The 16461-nt window shown below is 17.4% G+C and overlaps 3 protein-coding genes across 3 annotated transcripts; 1 reads left to right on the top strand and 2 right to left on the bottom strand.

The window, feature by feature from the left end:
* Positions 1-541: 541 nt before the first annotated feature.
* Positions 542-2350, bottom strand: PADL01_1457600 (conserved Plasmodium protein, unknown function; the record flags this gene model as incomplete). Its single annotated transcript, XM_028684872.1, has 2 exons — positions 542-671; positions 810-2350. 2 exons carry the CDS (start codon positions 2348-2350, stop codon positions 542-544), a joined length of 1671 nt encoding a protein of 556 aa, XP_028540907.1.
* Positions 2351-3751: 1401 nt separating this feature from the next.
* On the top strand, positions 3752-5011 carry PADL01_1457500 (vacuolar protein sorting-associated protein 4; the record flags this gene model as incomplete). Its single annotated transcript, XM_028684871.1, has 1 exon — positions 3752-5011. One exon carries the CDS (start codon positions 3752-3754, stop codon positions 5009-5011), a length of 1260 nt encoding a protein of 419 aa, XP_028540906.1.
* Positions 5012-5680: 669 nt separating this feature from the next.
* PADL01_1457400 (conserved Plasmodium protein, unknown function) lies at positions 5681-14605 on the bottom strand (the record flags this gene model as incomplete). The annotated part of the gene is made up of 1 exon (XM_028684870.1): positions 5681-14605. One exon carries the CDS (start codon positions 14603-14605, stop codon positions 5681-5683), a length of 8925 nt encoding a protein of 2974 aa, XP_028540905.1.
* Positions 14606-16461: the final 1856 nt, after the last annotated feature.

The following is a 16461-nucleotide window of genomic DNA, read 5'->3' as shown; positions in this document are numbered from 1 at the left end:
AAGAAATTCCTAATATATATAAATTATATATAGTAAGAAAAATTAAAATCTTTTGAATAATAAAAATTGTCCATACTAAAAAATGAGCAACGTTTAATAATATAAAATGATATAATGAAAACAAAATATAAGAATAAATAGAAAAAAAAAAAAATATAATAAATACAAACTATATATGATAAATATATTTTAATATATATGAGAAATTCCCATCTATAATATATATATATATATATATATATATATATATATTTACAAAATTTATAATAAAAATGAATATATATAATTTTTTAATATATCATATAAATCAAATAAAAAACGTAAGAAAAAATTTTAACATAATTATTTTAATTAAAAGTGGAAATGTCACACTTTATGATAAATTAGATTTAACTGTAAGGTGAAGAATATTATATTTCATAATGTCACAAAAAAAAAAAAAGAAAAAAAAAAAGGCATTCAAATATATATTATATATATATATATATTTTTATATATATAGAATGAAAATCTTAAAAAGATCCATCTGATAATTTCAAAATTAAGAAGCTTTAGACATTTTGCTTAACTTCAAAATGGAGTCATGAACGATGTTGAAAGACTTCTCACATATTTTTTTCATTTGTACATTTATATCTTTAACTCGGTTACTAGTTTGAATAATAAAATCCCTAATAAATATGAAAAATATAAAAATAAATAAATATATATATATATATATATATATATATACATATATACATAGTTATAATTTCTTTATATAAATATTAATGTAATCCTTTTAAATTTCTTCTTTTCAATATTCTTACGCTGGAGAATCGAAGCGCCTAATTGCCGTTTTCGTTGTCAAATATATATCCTTTGAAAAGTTGAAAATTCTATTTTTGGTATCATAATAAAATTGGGCATCTTTCAATTTATTAAGTTTATCCCATTTAATATTTTTGATATAATTTTGAAAAGAATTATTTATAATTTCAACATTTTTATATGGATAAAATACGGGTTTAAAAATGATTTGATTTTTATTATATGGGAAATCGAAATAAAGATTTTCCAAGTTTTTATTTACAGAAGATGTATTTTCATCTTGTGGTTGATCGACTGTATAAACATTTTGTTCAATTAATAATCCGAAACATTTTTTAACAGCTCTTTCTTTTGAATATATATGAGTACCTATACATAAACTTGATTTTAAATTTTTTTCATAAGGTGTTAAATATAAATCATTATATAATGTTTTTTTCTCTTTTTTTCTCTTTTTAAAAAAGTAATTTTTAAGACTATTATAATTTTTAGAAAAAAAATTATAAATATTATTATGATCATCATATATATTATTATTATTATTATTATTGACATTTTTATTATTATTTTCATTTGAAATCATTCCTGTCTTGTTTTTATTTCTAAAAACATTTGTTTGTGCTTTCTCATCGATTACAGCAGCATTATATTTTTTGCTTAAAATTTTATCCATGGTATCTTTTGTATATATTTTTTCAAATGGTATCATTTTATAAAAATAAAATGCATTATTATCTTGTGAACCTATACAACTAATATTAATATTTTTATTTATATGTAGAAAGGATATACCTTTACATACTCCTATAGATTCAAAAATAACATTATTGTTTAAATTTTTTTTTACATATTCATCATTATATGTATCTACAAACTCAACTACAAATTTTTTTTCTCTCGTTTTGGATTTATGTTTTTTTTTTCCAAGCATATTCATAGGAAAGTCATGATAATTAAATATATCTAATATATGCATTTTTTTATTAAAATCATCATCATCATCAACATCATTTTCTCGATGTTTATTATCATATTGTTTATGTCCATAAAAATTATCATTTATATTCTTGTTATTCTTATTACGACTTTTGTTTCTATGTATAGGAATTTCATATTCCTTGGTATCTCTATTAATATATGCGTCATTCGTTTCCTTATTATTCTCAATATTGGCACTTTTTTTTTTATCATATATTTTGTTATATATGTTTTTTTGTTCATTATTATAAATATTCATATCACTTATGGTTTCATCATAAGAATTATTATGTTTATCTTCTATCATATAATGTTCCTTAACATTATTTTTTCCATCTATAATTTTTTTATTTTTATAATCGTTTATAATCAACATATTCTTTTTATCATCATTCCTTCTGTTTATATATTGTTGTACATCTTCTTCGTAGTTTTTTTTCTTCCCTCTATTTATAGGAATATTTATTTCTTCATCATTATCAAAATAAATATCAATGTATTTTGTTTTTATTACATTATCTTCATTATTATTGCCTTTTTTCTTTTTATCATTTTCTTCCATTTTAGAAAGAAAAAAATAAAAAATAATATATATATATATATATATATATTTATAAGTTTATAATAAATTCACAAGAAAAAAAAAATATATATAAATATTTATTTATTTATGTATTCATTGAATTCACTTATATTAAAAAAAAAACAATTACCATTATATTAATATACATTTATATATATATAAAAAAAAAAAAAAATTTGATTTATATATATATATATATAAATATTTTTAATTTATAATAAACATATGATTTTTCCTATAAATATTATATATATAATATTATATATATGTATATCTTATAATATTATATTATACATACGTATATATTATTACATATATATAATATTTATATATATATTTTTCATATTTCGTGTATAGAATATTTTTTGGATCGTGCTTTTTTAATATGTTCACAAGTTAAGCAATATTATATTATATAATATATCAATTGAAAACAAATTTTTTAGTAATAGATTTATGTATTTATAAATATATATATTATGACAACCATTTTAATTTTTTTTAAAAGAAAAGTCATTTTTTGATTTTTTTTTTTTTTTTTTTTTTGTATAACCTTTATGGAATTTATCCAATTATGTGTTGAAGTCTCCAAAACGAAATAATTTATCATGTGTAAATATTTTTCCGTTTTTTTTTTTTTTTTTTTTTTTATTATATATAAAACATATTATATATAATATATTTTATGTAGTGATATTTTTTTTTTTTTTTTTTTTTTTTGGTTATATATATATATAATAATAACAGTCAACTACCATAAGGCAATATTTAAAAGTAACACAACAAATTTAAAAAATTTATCTACCACTGAAATTCTGCACAGACAAAAAAAAAAGAAAAAAAAGAAAAAAGGAAAATATATAATAAAAAAAAAATAAATATTTTATTAATATATATATTATGGTCGTATGTATATGTTAATTTTCATATATATACATTTTTATTTTTATTTATTTATTTTTACATATAATAATTTGTAATAATCTGTTTTCGATAAATATATAAATAATATTATATTAATATATATTTATCGGTTGGTATCATAAAAGAGTAAATTTCAACGTTTTGTTTAGTATTTAAAAATAATAATAAAATAATAATAACATAGAAAAAAAAAAAAAAAATATAAATATATAAAAATATAAAACATTACTTTGTACATGTAGAACTTTTATGGAGCATTAAGTAATATATTGTGATAAAATATATATATATATATATATATTTTATATGTAAGAAAATTTGAGTTGTAATATTATTCATATAATGAATTATGCATAAATAAATATATATCTATATATATTTATTTATTTATATACATATACATTTTTGTGTGTTCTTTCAACTTGTATTTTTTATTCATAATATTATGTTCTTATAATGGACTCTGAAGAAACAATAAACCTGGCAGTGAAGTATGCCAAAGAGGCCGTTGTGGAAGATGAAAAGAAGAATTATAAGGAAGCACTAAATTTATATATCCAAAGTTTACAGTACTTTAATTTTTTTTGTAAATATGAAAAGAATTCCAATATAAGAGATTTAATTTTGAAGAAAATGGAAGTATATATGACAAGAGCAGAAAATTTAAAAGAAATGTTAAATAAAAAAGATAGTATAGAAAATAAAGAAAAAATTACAAACACAGAAGAAACAAAAGAAAATATGAAGAAACAAATAAAACAATTTATATTAAATAAAAATGATAATATTAAATGGTCAGATGTATGTGGATTAGAAACTGCTAAAGAAGTATTAAAAGAAGCAATTATTTTCCCATTAAAATTTCCAAAATTATTTAATTCATCTACTCTGCCTTATAAAGGTATTTTATTATATGGTCCACCTGGTACAGGCAAAACATTCCTTGCATTAGCTTGTTCAAATGAATGCAATATGAATTTTTTTAATGTATCTTCATCAGATTTAGTTAGTAAATATCAAGGAGAAAGTGAAAAATATATTAAATGTTTATTCGAAACTGCTAAGGAACATTCTCCTGCTATTATTTTTATTGATGAAATTGATTCCTTGTGTGGATCAAGAACTGACGGAGAAAATGAATCAACCAGAAGAATAAAAACTGAATTTTTAATTAATATGAGTGGACTTACAAATTATAAAAATAATATCATTGTTATGGGTGCAACTAATACACCTTGGTCCTTAGATAGTGGATTTAGAAGGAGATTTGAAAAAAGAATTTATATACCCCTTCCAAATATTTATGCAAGAATAAAAATATTTGAAAAATATATTAATCAAAATGAAAATAATAATATATCAAAAGAAGATATAAAACAATTCGCTACACTAACTGAAAATTATACAGGTGCTGATATTGATATTCTTTGTAGAGACGCTGTCTATATGCCAGTAAAAAAATGTCTTCTTTCCAAATTTTTTAAACAGGTTAAAAAGAATAATAAAATATGCTATACTCCTTGTTCACCTGGAGATTCAGATCCTACTAAAGTCGAAAAAAATGTCATGTCTTTAAGTGAAAATGAATTATCATTACCTCCATTGACTATACAAGATTTTAAAACGGCTATATCAAATGTTAAACCGTCATTATCAGTAGATGATATTAAAAAATATGAAGAATGGACTCAACAATATGGAATGAACGGTACATAAGGGGGGAAAATATGAGCAATTTATATGATTTTATTTTTAAATAGAAAAAAATTTAACATATATATATATATGTTATTATATTATTATTATTCAACAATATTCAATATATATATATATATATATTTTTTTTTGGTAATTGTCACATAAAATATATATTTAATCCTTTTGAAAATTATTAATATTTATTTGTTTTTTTCCCTTGATTTTTTTTTTTTATTCATATATATTTCATGGGAAAAAAGGAAAAACTTTCATTTGTTCATTTGTTATTTTTAGATCATTATTAAATTTGATATTAATCACTTTACCAACCCTAAAGAATAAATAAATAAATATATATATATATATATATATATATATATATTTATATATATATGTCGTCTACATTTCATATAATTATTATATAATTCATTGAATTTATAAAAATTAAGCTTCCAACTATATTATATATTAATAAATTTTTTAAGAATAATCAGAGTTTGAAAATTTTTAAAATATCACATAAAACAAAGTTTTTAATACGAAACATATATATAAATATATATATATATATATATATATATATATTAAACATTGTGGTTATTTTTAAAAAAAAAAGAAAAAAAATTAAGGAATCATCCTTTTAAACAATTTCTTATGAAATATAAAAAAAAAAAAAACTTGAAAAATTTATATAGTTTTTCTCAAAGATGATAATTTTTTCTTTAGAAATATTAAATTATCTAAACAATTACAAGATATATAATGATCATATAAATTAGAATAATTTTTTTTTTCAATTGTAGACAATTTTTTTTTATATACCTTCTCTATCATATGATATGTAAAAGGAGTAATATTATTTTTCTTATAATGTAAAATTTTATCATAACAATATTGACAAAATTGTTTATTAAATTCATTATTGATAATGATAAAATTATTTTTTTTCTTATCCTTTTGTTCTTCTCCATTTATATTAATATCCATATTTTTGCTTTTATCATTTTCCATTCTTTTGTATAAAAAATGTGTACTGTTCATATTTAATATATAATTAAATATATGATATAAATATGGAAACCAATTAAATAATATATTAAGTAATATATAATTTTTACAATATAATATTAAAGCTAAACAATGTATAGGTAATTTTAATAAAAGAAAAATTCTCAGTAAAAACCATAACATATCATTTTTATGTGTATTGAATGATTTAAGAATGGAAGAAAATTCTGTTTTCTTATTTTTATTCTTTTCCTTCTTTTTATTAGAAATTTCTCCTTTATATTTATGTGTAATATCTATAATATTATTACAGATATAATTATATATTCTAACATTAATTTGATTTTGTATATACTCTCTTTGAATAGAATACTTAAAATTATTTATATTACAAACATTAAATATATAGTTTAAATATTTTATCGTATTATATATAGGTATATATTTATAAACAGAGGGTGCAAAATGTGTTTCTAGAAATAGGTAATTTGTATGATTATTATATATATTATATGAAAGGATATTACTTCTATATTTTTCATTCAATTTTTCTATATTATCATTTTGTTTTATTACATCTTCTGTATTATTTTCTTTCATTTCTATTTTCATTTGGATTTTATTTTTATTTATACTTTTATTTTTTTGATTTTTTTTTTTTTTTTTTTTTTTGGTATATAATATGTTAAAATGTTTTTTAAAAGATTTATAAATATCAATAAAAAATACATTTGGAAAAATAATATCTTCTGCATTGTTTTGGTCAACCTCCTTTTCTTTATTTTGAAAAGTATTTTTTAAGTATAATATATTATTTATATATTGATTATATTTATTAGTGTCTTTGTCTATATTTTGTTTTGAATTATTATCAAACTCATGGTATTCACATTTTTTGTAAGATAAATTCTTTTTTTTTTTTTCTTCTTCTTCTTCATTATTATTTTTATTGTTACTTCTATTATTGATTTGGTTTTCTTCATTCTTCTGGTAGTTATTATAGTCTTCATTTTTTATACCACTTTTATGGTGATCGCACGATTCTTTATTTTCTTGATCATTTTTATATACATGTTCCAATTTATTACTACCTAATTCATTATTAAAAAAATAAAAGTGCCCTTCATTTGTTTGTTCTTGAAAAACATCAATAGGACATATTCCCCAAAATATATTTGGAAATAAATTGGACTTAAATATATATGACTGTGAGAAAAAAGATAAGACATCCATTTTTAAATTGGTAATAAAATAATACAATTCAAACCATAACATATTATATATATAATAACGTATAATGTTTTGGATTAATATAATAAATTTCATATATATAATTTTTATTTCTTCATAGTCAAGATTAGCATCATCTATATTCTCATCATTTTTATTTTTTTCTTTATCATCTAATTGGTTTTTTTCCAAATGGTTTTTACAAAATACAGAGAGGTTACATGTATACAATTCATTAAACGTATGAATATTTTTTTTTAATATTGTAATAATATCTTTATTATATAAAAATTCATACATTATTTTGTTCATTGTAAAATTTTTGTAATTAAAACTTTTCAAATTTATATCTATATTATATATATCATTATTATTTACTTGTAATTCATTTTTTTTATATACATTATTTTCTTCTATATCAGTCAGTTCAAAAATATAATCGTTATTATTATTATTATTATTATTATGATTCCTTTCTATATTAACAACACTATTATTTAGCTCAGTTCTTTTTATTATTCCATTTGTATTAATGTTTTGAAAAAATTCTTTTAAATTATCTATGTCTATAATTCGTTTTGATAACATATTATTTATATTATTAGCACATATAAGAAGATAAAAATAATTGTCTGAATTGTTTAAACTGTTGGGTATTAATTCATTTATTGATGTGTCGAAATTTAAATCATAATAATTCCAATGAAAAAAAACATTTTTATTATTCTTGATTAATGAATAAAATAAAATTGATAAATAATGTAATAAACTTTGAGATGATTTTATATTATATTTCAAACTTAAATATAAAAAATATATACAATAATATTTCCTAATATCATAAATACCTATATAATTCTGTATATTTATCATATATAAAGAGGATATATTAAAACGTTCATTTTTTAAACACAATTTCATAAAATCATGTGGTATATAATTACCTATACAATATATTAATATTGCACTAACATAAGGATCCATTTTTCTTATATTATTTATAACTACTTCTGAAATGTTATGTTTACAATAATATTTTAATATTTTTAATAAGGTATACAAATGAAATACATCTTTTTTTTTTAATATGCATAATAAATATAAAGCTATATAATATATATTACAATTTATTTTGAATACATAATCACTTGTAATGTCAAAGTTAATAGAATTTATTAAATTGCTATCTTCTGAATTTGTTTCATATTCTTTTAATAACAATAAATATAAGCTCATATGATATATATCTTCATCATTTACATTCTTATTCTTTAATAAATCAATTTTGGTTTTATCTATATTATGAATATAATTAGATTTATGTTCATCAGAACTATTATTATTTATATAATTAAAAAAATTACTCACAACTAATTTAGTTATTTCTGATTTGTTTTTTTCGTGTATATCGTGCAATGTAACATGCTCTATATTTTGTTCTTCTCTTATATTCTCATATAATTTATTATTATTTAAGGGATTGCTATAACTATCATCATTAATATTTAATATATTCTGACATATTAATCTTTCCAATATTTCTTTATTTCTTTCTTTATAAGAATTACTCATAAAAAGAGAATACAACAAAATAATTGTTATATCGATAATTGCATGCTTTCTCGTTTTATTATCATTCCCTATAACTAAATTATAAAAATCCATATTTTTATTTAAACTTGTTAAAAAGTTATATACAATTTTGTAAGCACAAATATATAAATGGCTTAATCTATTTATGGATTCATATAAAATCATATCTAACATATTAATTACAAATAAATTATGTCTAATATATTTAGATATAATATTTATAATGATATAACAAATTTTCCTCTTTTGTATTTTATTATCATAAATAGGCTGGTACATTTTTGTTGAATAGGAATAAATAGAACTATACAATTTAATAAACTTTGATAAAATTATAATAACATAATTTGTTATTTTGAAATTTATTTTATCATAAGAAATTTCTGAATAATTATTATGTTCTTGAATATCATAATTATAATGTGTATCTATATTTTTTTTTCTTTTTTCTTTTCCATCAATTTTTTGTTGTTCAATATTTTTATAATTTTTGTTTTCTCTTTCATTTTTATTTTGTTCATTTTCATTTATATCCTCATTATAATTATAATTTATATTTACATCTTCTTCTTTTACTTGGTTATTTAAATTTTTTTTACATATTGAAAAGACGTGATTACAAATAATATGAACAAATACTCCCATATTATGCAAAGTATCATATAGATGACAATTCTTTTCATCTGCGTATTTTTTTAATTTCATATGTCTATATATGAGTAAATCACTATTAAAGTAATTACTATGTAAGAAACGAAATTGTTCTTTTAAATTTTCCATAAAAAAAAATTTATTGTGACTCTTACTAATACTTATTACATTAATATTACTTCTTGAAGTAAAATATATATAACAAGCATCATTTTGGTTTTCTATTTCTTCAATAATAGAGAAAAAATTATATTTACATATTTTGTTCATCCTTTTATTTATTTTACGTATTTCTTTTTCATCAATATTTATGATGTGATAAAATAGCCAAGAAAACATTTTTTTTAAAACAATATTATAATTTGTATTGTTATTCATTTGTTGGTTATCAATATTAATCATTTGTTCTATTAAAAGTTTATTAAAATGTTTTATATTAATATTATCATTTATAAATATGTATTCGAAAAATGAATAAAAATATTTAGCTATATATGTAATAATATCATTTTGGGTTGTTATACAGTTATTATTTTGCATATCGTTTATACTGATAAATCTTTTCATTTTTATCAAGGATTGATAATTTAAGGAATGTTCATTAAGTTTATTTTTTAAAATATTTTCAAACATATAATATTTATCATATTTATCATATTTTTCATGCTCCTTAAATGGGCTAGGATAATACGAATCAAGAAAAGTTGATTGCTCTTGATATGGATCATATGATGTTTCATTACAAGTAGTGTTATAATTATTATCATTGCTATTCTTTTTATTTTTTTTATTTTTTTGTATAGACATAAAATTTAAGTTCCTTGATTTACCCAAAAACGCATTGTTCATTAAATTTTCCTTACTTAAAAAAATGGGAAGGCAAGATTTTTTCTTCTTAATCTGATTTTTGTTTTTTAATGTATTAATATGATATATAACATAAATGCAATAGTGATAAAATAGGTATATATAAAAAAATGGAGAAGGCCACATATATTTTATTGAAGTAGGCAAGGAATAATAAGAAGAAATTTTACTATCTTTAACAATTTGTAGATTATCAATAAGGTAATTAAAAGTTGGAGTAAATTGAAAATTATAATAATAATTATCAACATTGTTACTATTATTATTTATATTATTTATATTATTATTATTTGTATCTTTATTTTCTTTATATATATTTAAAAAATAAATAGAATTGTCATAATTTACAAATATATAATGATATATATCAAATATAGAATAAAAACATCGAGGTTCTATAAAATTGTTGTCTTTATTTAAAGGCAAAACGAATATATTTTGTACATTATAGGATTCATCTGAATTAACATTTTTATTTTTATATGTTATTTTAAAACATAATAAGTTATAAAATGCATCCAGAACTATTAAATAACTCTCACTAGAAATATTTTGTTTCTTATTTGGCAAATGGTTCATATTATTATAATAAACATGTGTTAATATTGGTCTATATAAAAACTTAATAGAATATATATAATTTGTAAATTTTAAAACATTATTTATATTATATATATATATTACATAATAAAAATTATTTTTATTCAAAATATCTTCATAATTTTTTGTTGATTCATTTAAACCATTTTCTACAAAACATATATTATTTTTATATGTGTCAAAACAATTATTCATTTTTTTTAAAAATTCATTTTTCTTATCTTCTTTTTTCTTTCTCTTTGTATATATATTATTAACATTTTCCTTATGACATGATACTTTTGATATGTCATCTTCAATATAATCATATCTATTCTTCTCAATATTATAATTAATACGATTATTTATATAACAAATATTAGATGAATTATTTTTTTGATTGACACTATTGATTTCATTATTTTTTCTATTGATAAATGTTATGCATTCGTCATTTATACTTTTCCTTTGATCATCATCTTTTTCAAACCTATTTGTTTTGTTCTTTTCCTTTTTATTATAAATTTTTTTTTTTTTATTAAAATAAGCTAGAAACACATTATTATCTTTTCTTAAAAATAAGTTATGGTAAAATATTGAAAACGGTTTTGTATATATATTAATCTTATTAATATTGAAATATTCTTCAAAAGATTTTGAATAGGTATCTGTTTCATTGTGATTAAAATTGAATAGATAATTCATTATTTTTAATTCGACATTATAGTTTTTATTATAATAATTATTTTTATCATAATTAGAATCATTTTGTCTTTCATATATAGAATCATTTCCCCCTTTTGTATTTTCAATAATATTTGAATTTGTTTGTAATATATGTACATGATCATTGTTAGTTATATTATTATCAACTTGTTTCTTATTTGTAATATATATATTGGTTTCATTTTTATTATCATCATTATGTTCTATATAATCATAATCCATTTTTTCCTTTTCAATATATTCAACTGGATCAACCATGTTTTCTTCACCTTCATATTTTATATTCAAAAATTCAAAGTAGGCGCTTTCCTTATTTTCTGTTTTTTCATTGTTTACATTAGAACCATTAAACAAATTATAATCATTTTTTTTTTTAAAATGTTTAAAATTATGTTCATCATATTTGTTATGTAAGCATGTAACAAAAAAGACATCGTCATAGAGCCAACCAGTTGGATAATTGTGATAAAAGTATTTCATATAATCATCAACAAAATATGAAAAAACTTTCTTTTGTATATTATATATACATAATGATTTATAAACAATAAGCATATAAGTATTGTTAAAATTACAATAACATTTCTTAATAAATTTAAAAGGTGTATCTATTTGTTTTATTTTTACGATATTTTTTTCATGATCATTTATATTATAATTATTAACATTGGTATCTAATATTTGAATATTATTTATACCAATATATATTTTTTTGGATAAACTATTTGTATAATAATTACTATTATAATTAAAAACTTTATTGGTACTATAGGTATCATTCAAATAAAGAATATTCTTTACATTTAAATAGTAATAGTTAGTGTCTTTGATTTTGTTATAACACAATTTGAAATCATTAAAAATAAAAGATATTTTTATATAATATCTTTGTATATTATCATGTTTTAAAAAGGTCTTTATTAAATCATTAAAGCTATTTGGTCTGTCCTTATCATTTATATTATTTTCTACATATATAGTAGATAATTTTTTATTTTCACATTTATTAAATGAAATGGATATATTATTATTATTATTTTGCATGTTCCCATTTTTTATATGTTGCCCTTCTTCATTTTTTTCTTCATTCGATTTTGTATCATAACTCATACTATAATATAATGTCCCATTCGTATTAAATATATAATAATTATTTTTACTGAGAGATACGAGAAAAAACGTTTGCTGTTTATTCCATAATAAATAATTATATGAATAAAAATTTATACAATTATTAAAAAATATATCTATATGAAAAATAGACCTTTCAAAAGTATGTTTACATATATAAGGAAATGTGTTATATCCTTTTATGATTAATTTATCTGTTACAACTAATATGAGTTTTCTAAAAACATTGTAACATATATCAATAATAGAAGATCCAATATATAAACCAATAACATTTTTTTTTTTTTTTTCTTTTCTTTTTTTTTTTAAAAAAAAAACGTCATTAGGATTATTTCTCAAATTGTTCATATTATTATTATTATTATTTATATTTGTAAAAAATTCATTTTCATCAGATATATATATATTTTTTTTCTTTTTTTTTTTTTTTTCATAATGTCTATAATTATAATATTGATTGTGTACCTTTTTACCATAATAATAACAACATTTATTCTTCTTAAAATTAAAAAATTTATAAAAAAAAGAAAAAATATATAATTCTCCATTAGCACTTAAAATTAACAAATAATCATTATGTAAATTGAATTCTACTTTTGAAATACCTTGAATATTTATACCATTCTCACATATATATTTCTTTTTTTTTTCATCATCCGAAGATTCATAATTAAGAATGAAATCATATAAATGACTTTCTTTATTAATACTATATAAATATAAAGGATTAAAGTCATTTGTTTTTTTTTTTGTGTACTTATTAGTATGTTTCATTCTAAAATCATTAACATTTTTGTAATTTTTTTTTCCCTTATTTTTTATTTTATTATAGCACTGAAAAATATTTTTAGGACATAAAAATTTATTATTTATATTTGGATCACATAAAGTCTCATTTATGTAATTTTTTTTGGAATTATTTTTAAATAACAATTTGTTTTTATCTGTGTATGATTTTGTTTTTACTTTTCTAAATTTTGAAGCTTCACTAAAAACATTTATATTCCTACATGAATTTAATTTGTTCTCTTTTTTATAAACTTTACTTTTCATCATATTAGTATTACATGTTATACTTTTCAAGCTAACAATTTTTGTATTAATAACTAGCTTATTTAATTTATTGTCAGGGTTATTTTTTTTTTGTGCATTTTTACTTAATATATTTTGTACACTGTCTGATATAAAAATTTTATCAGTTTCTTGTGAAAAAAATAAAATATTATTTTTAGTAATCATCAAACAGTTGGATGATATAGGTAAATATAACATAGTAATAAGTTTTATGGTAATATTTTTTTGTAATTTTCTTTTCTTCTTATATGTTTTTTTGATATATGTAATATATTCATAATATTCATTTTCACTTTCACTTGTATCTTCCTCCGAAATTTCATTGATGTTAAGGGAATGAGCTCTTTTATCATAATCTAATATAACAATACCATTTTTATTCTCAACATTATATGCATATACATATTTATTATTATTACTTATAATATATATTGTATTATCAATACTTGATAAAAATACTTTGTTATGATATCCAAAATTATTCACATGATCATATTTTAAAGCAAATAATGTAACAAAAGAAAAATCTTTATTATCAAATATATAAAAACAATATTTTGATATAATATATATAAATGAATTACATATACTTGTATTAATATAAATTATTTCATCATCTATATCTATTAAATTATTTATATCTTTTAAACAATTATCATTTACATTATTTTTTACCTTATTCAAATTTATATCATTTTCTATATTGTATCTTTTACATATTTTTAATTCGTCTTCTTTATCCAAGCATAACATTTTTTTATATATATATATATATAATAAGGTATATATATGTATATGTGTAAATATATATCTATATATGTGTATAGTGCGCCATTCAAAAAAAAAAAAAAAAAAAAAAAAAAAAAAAAATACACATATATATATATATATATATATATATTTATATGTCTTTAATAATATATATATTTTACAAATACACGGAATGTATTTATATTTTTAGGATGGAGAAAAAAAAAAAAAAAAGTAACTATTAGATATTCTAACTTGTAAAAAAATATTACATATACATATATTTAATTATTACATTCTAGATATAAACTTATGAGTTGTTTTATTTCATATTCTGTTATTATCAATAATTTATATTTTTATTTTTTAATTCTTTTTAATAATACAAAAAAAATTAAGAATAAAATAATTCGTTTTAGAATAATTATAAATCTTATTATTATTAAGAATATTAACTTTTTAATATTTTTGACAAAAATAAAAAATATAAAAATATAAATGTTAATAATATATATATTATCAATTTTTAAGAAAAAAAAAAAAAAAAAAAAAAAACACAATATTATTTTTAAATAATTATTATTTACATTTAATAATAATGTGCTAAAAGAACCAAGAAATAAAAAATATGAAATTATATTATAATTTTAATATTAGATGAGAATTATAGTTTACACTATATGGTTGTTAAAATATAAAAATAATATATACATGAAAAATACATTATAAGATATATATATATATATATATATTATACGTACAAAATAAACATAGTATAATTCTTTTCTTTATATATAACAACCATATATAACTCTAAGAATATTTTAATATTTTCAAGTGTTGACAAAAATAAATATTTATATGTATATATTTTTTTTTAAATCTTGAGAATATAATTTAATGTTATACTAATTTGTTTTTCTTTCTTTTCATTCTTTGTTTTTAATTTTTGTTTTTTTTTTTATTGATATCTGTAATATAAAGATATTTAAAAAAGAACCCTGATATCATCATAACAAAATTTTGTATACCACAAAGGTAAAACTTGTTATAAAAATATATATATAAATAATATATATAATTTAAACAAATATAAATAGTAATATTGTCGGAAAATAAAATATAATAAATTTGTTATACATCTTATTATTTACAAATATATTTACTACTCATTTATTTTATTTTATTTTATTTTATTTTTTTATATTTTTAATTCAAATTATATGGAATAACAAAATGTGGTTTTGACGGTTTTGTAAATATTTTATTTTTTCATTTCTTTGCTTTTTGTAACGTTGGTATTTATAATTAAAATAATATAAATTAACAAATATTTAAAAATATTATATATATATATTTTATATATATATTATTTTTTATTGATATTTATTATTATTTATTTTTTATTTCATCCTCAAAAAAATTATATATGAATGAATTGTATTTCAGAAAAGTAAATATATAAGTATATGCAGTTGTAAAAAATACAAAATAAAAAATAATAAAATAAATTAAAATAAAATAAAGGAATGATATTTTTATTACATACTATGCATTTTTATTTTTACATTATATATAAAAGATATATATATATATATTATATAACATTTAAACTTCATATACATAATATATTATTTTAATACTCTCATAAGAGTTTATAATATATATAAAAAATATATATATTTAATATATTTTATAAATAAGTATCTCTATACATAATTATATATTTATTGTATAAAAAAATTGATTAAAAAATTTTACAATATATATTATATATAATATAAACATATGATAATTATTTATATATAATACAAATTAATAAATATTATAAAAAAAAAAAAATATATAAAAGTTATAGT

This window comes from Plasmodium sp. gorilla clade G2, assembly GCF_900097015.1.
Source record: "Plasmodium sp. gorilla clade G2 genome assembly, chromosome: 14".
Taxonomy (NCBI): Eukaryota; Apicomplexa; class Aconoidasida; order Haemosporida; family Plasmodiidae; genus Plasmodium; species Plasmodium adleri (nom. inval.).
Note: the sequence above shows the minus strand (reverse complement) of the source record. Positions and strands in the feature narration are given on the sequence as shown.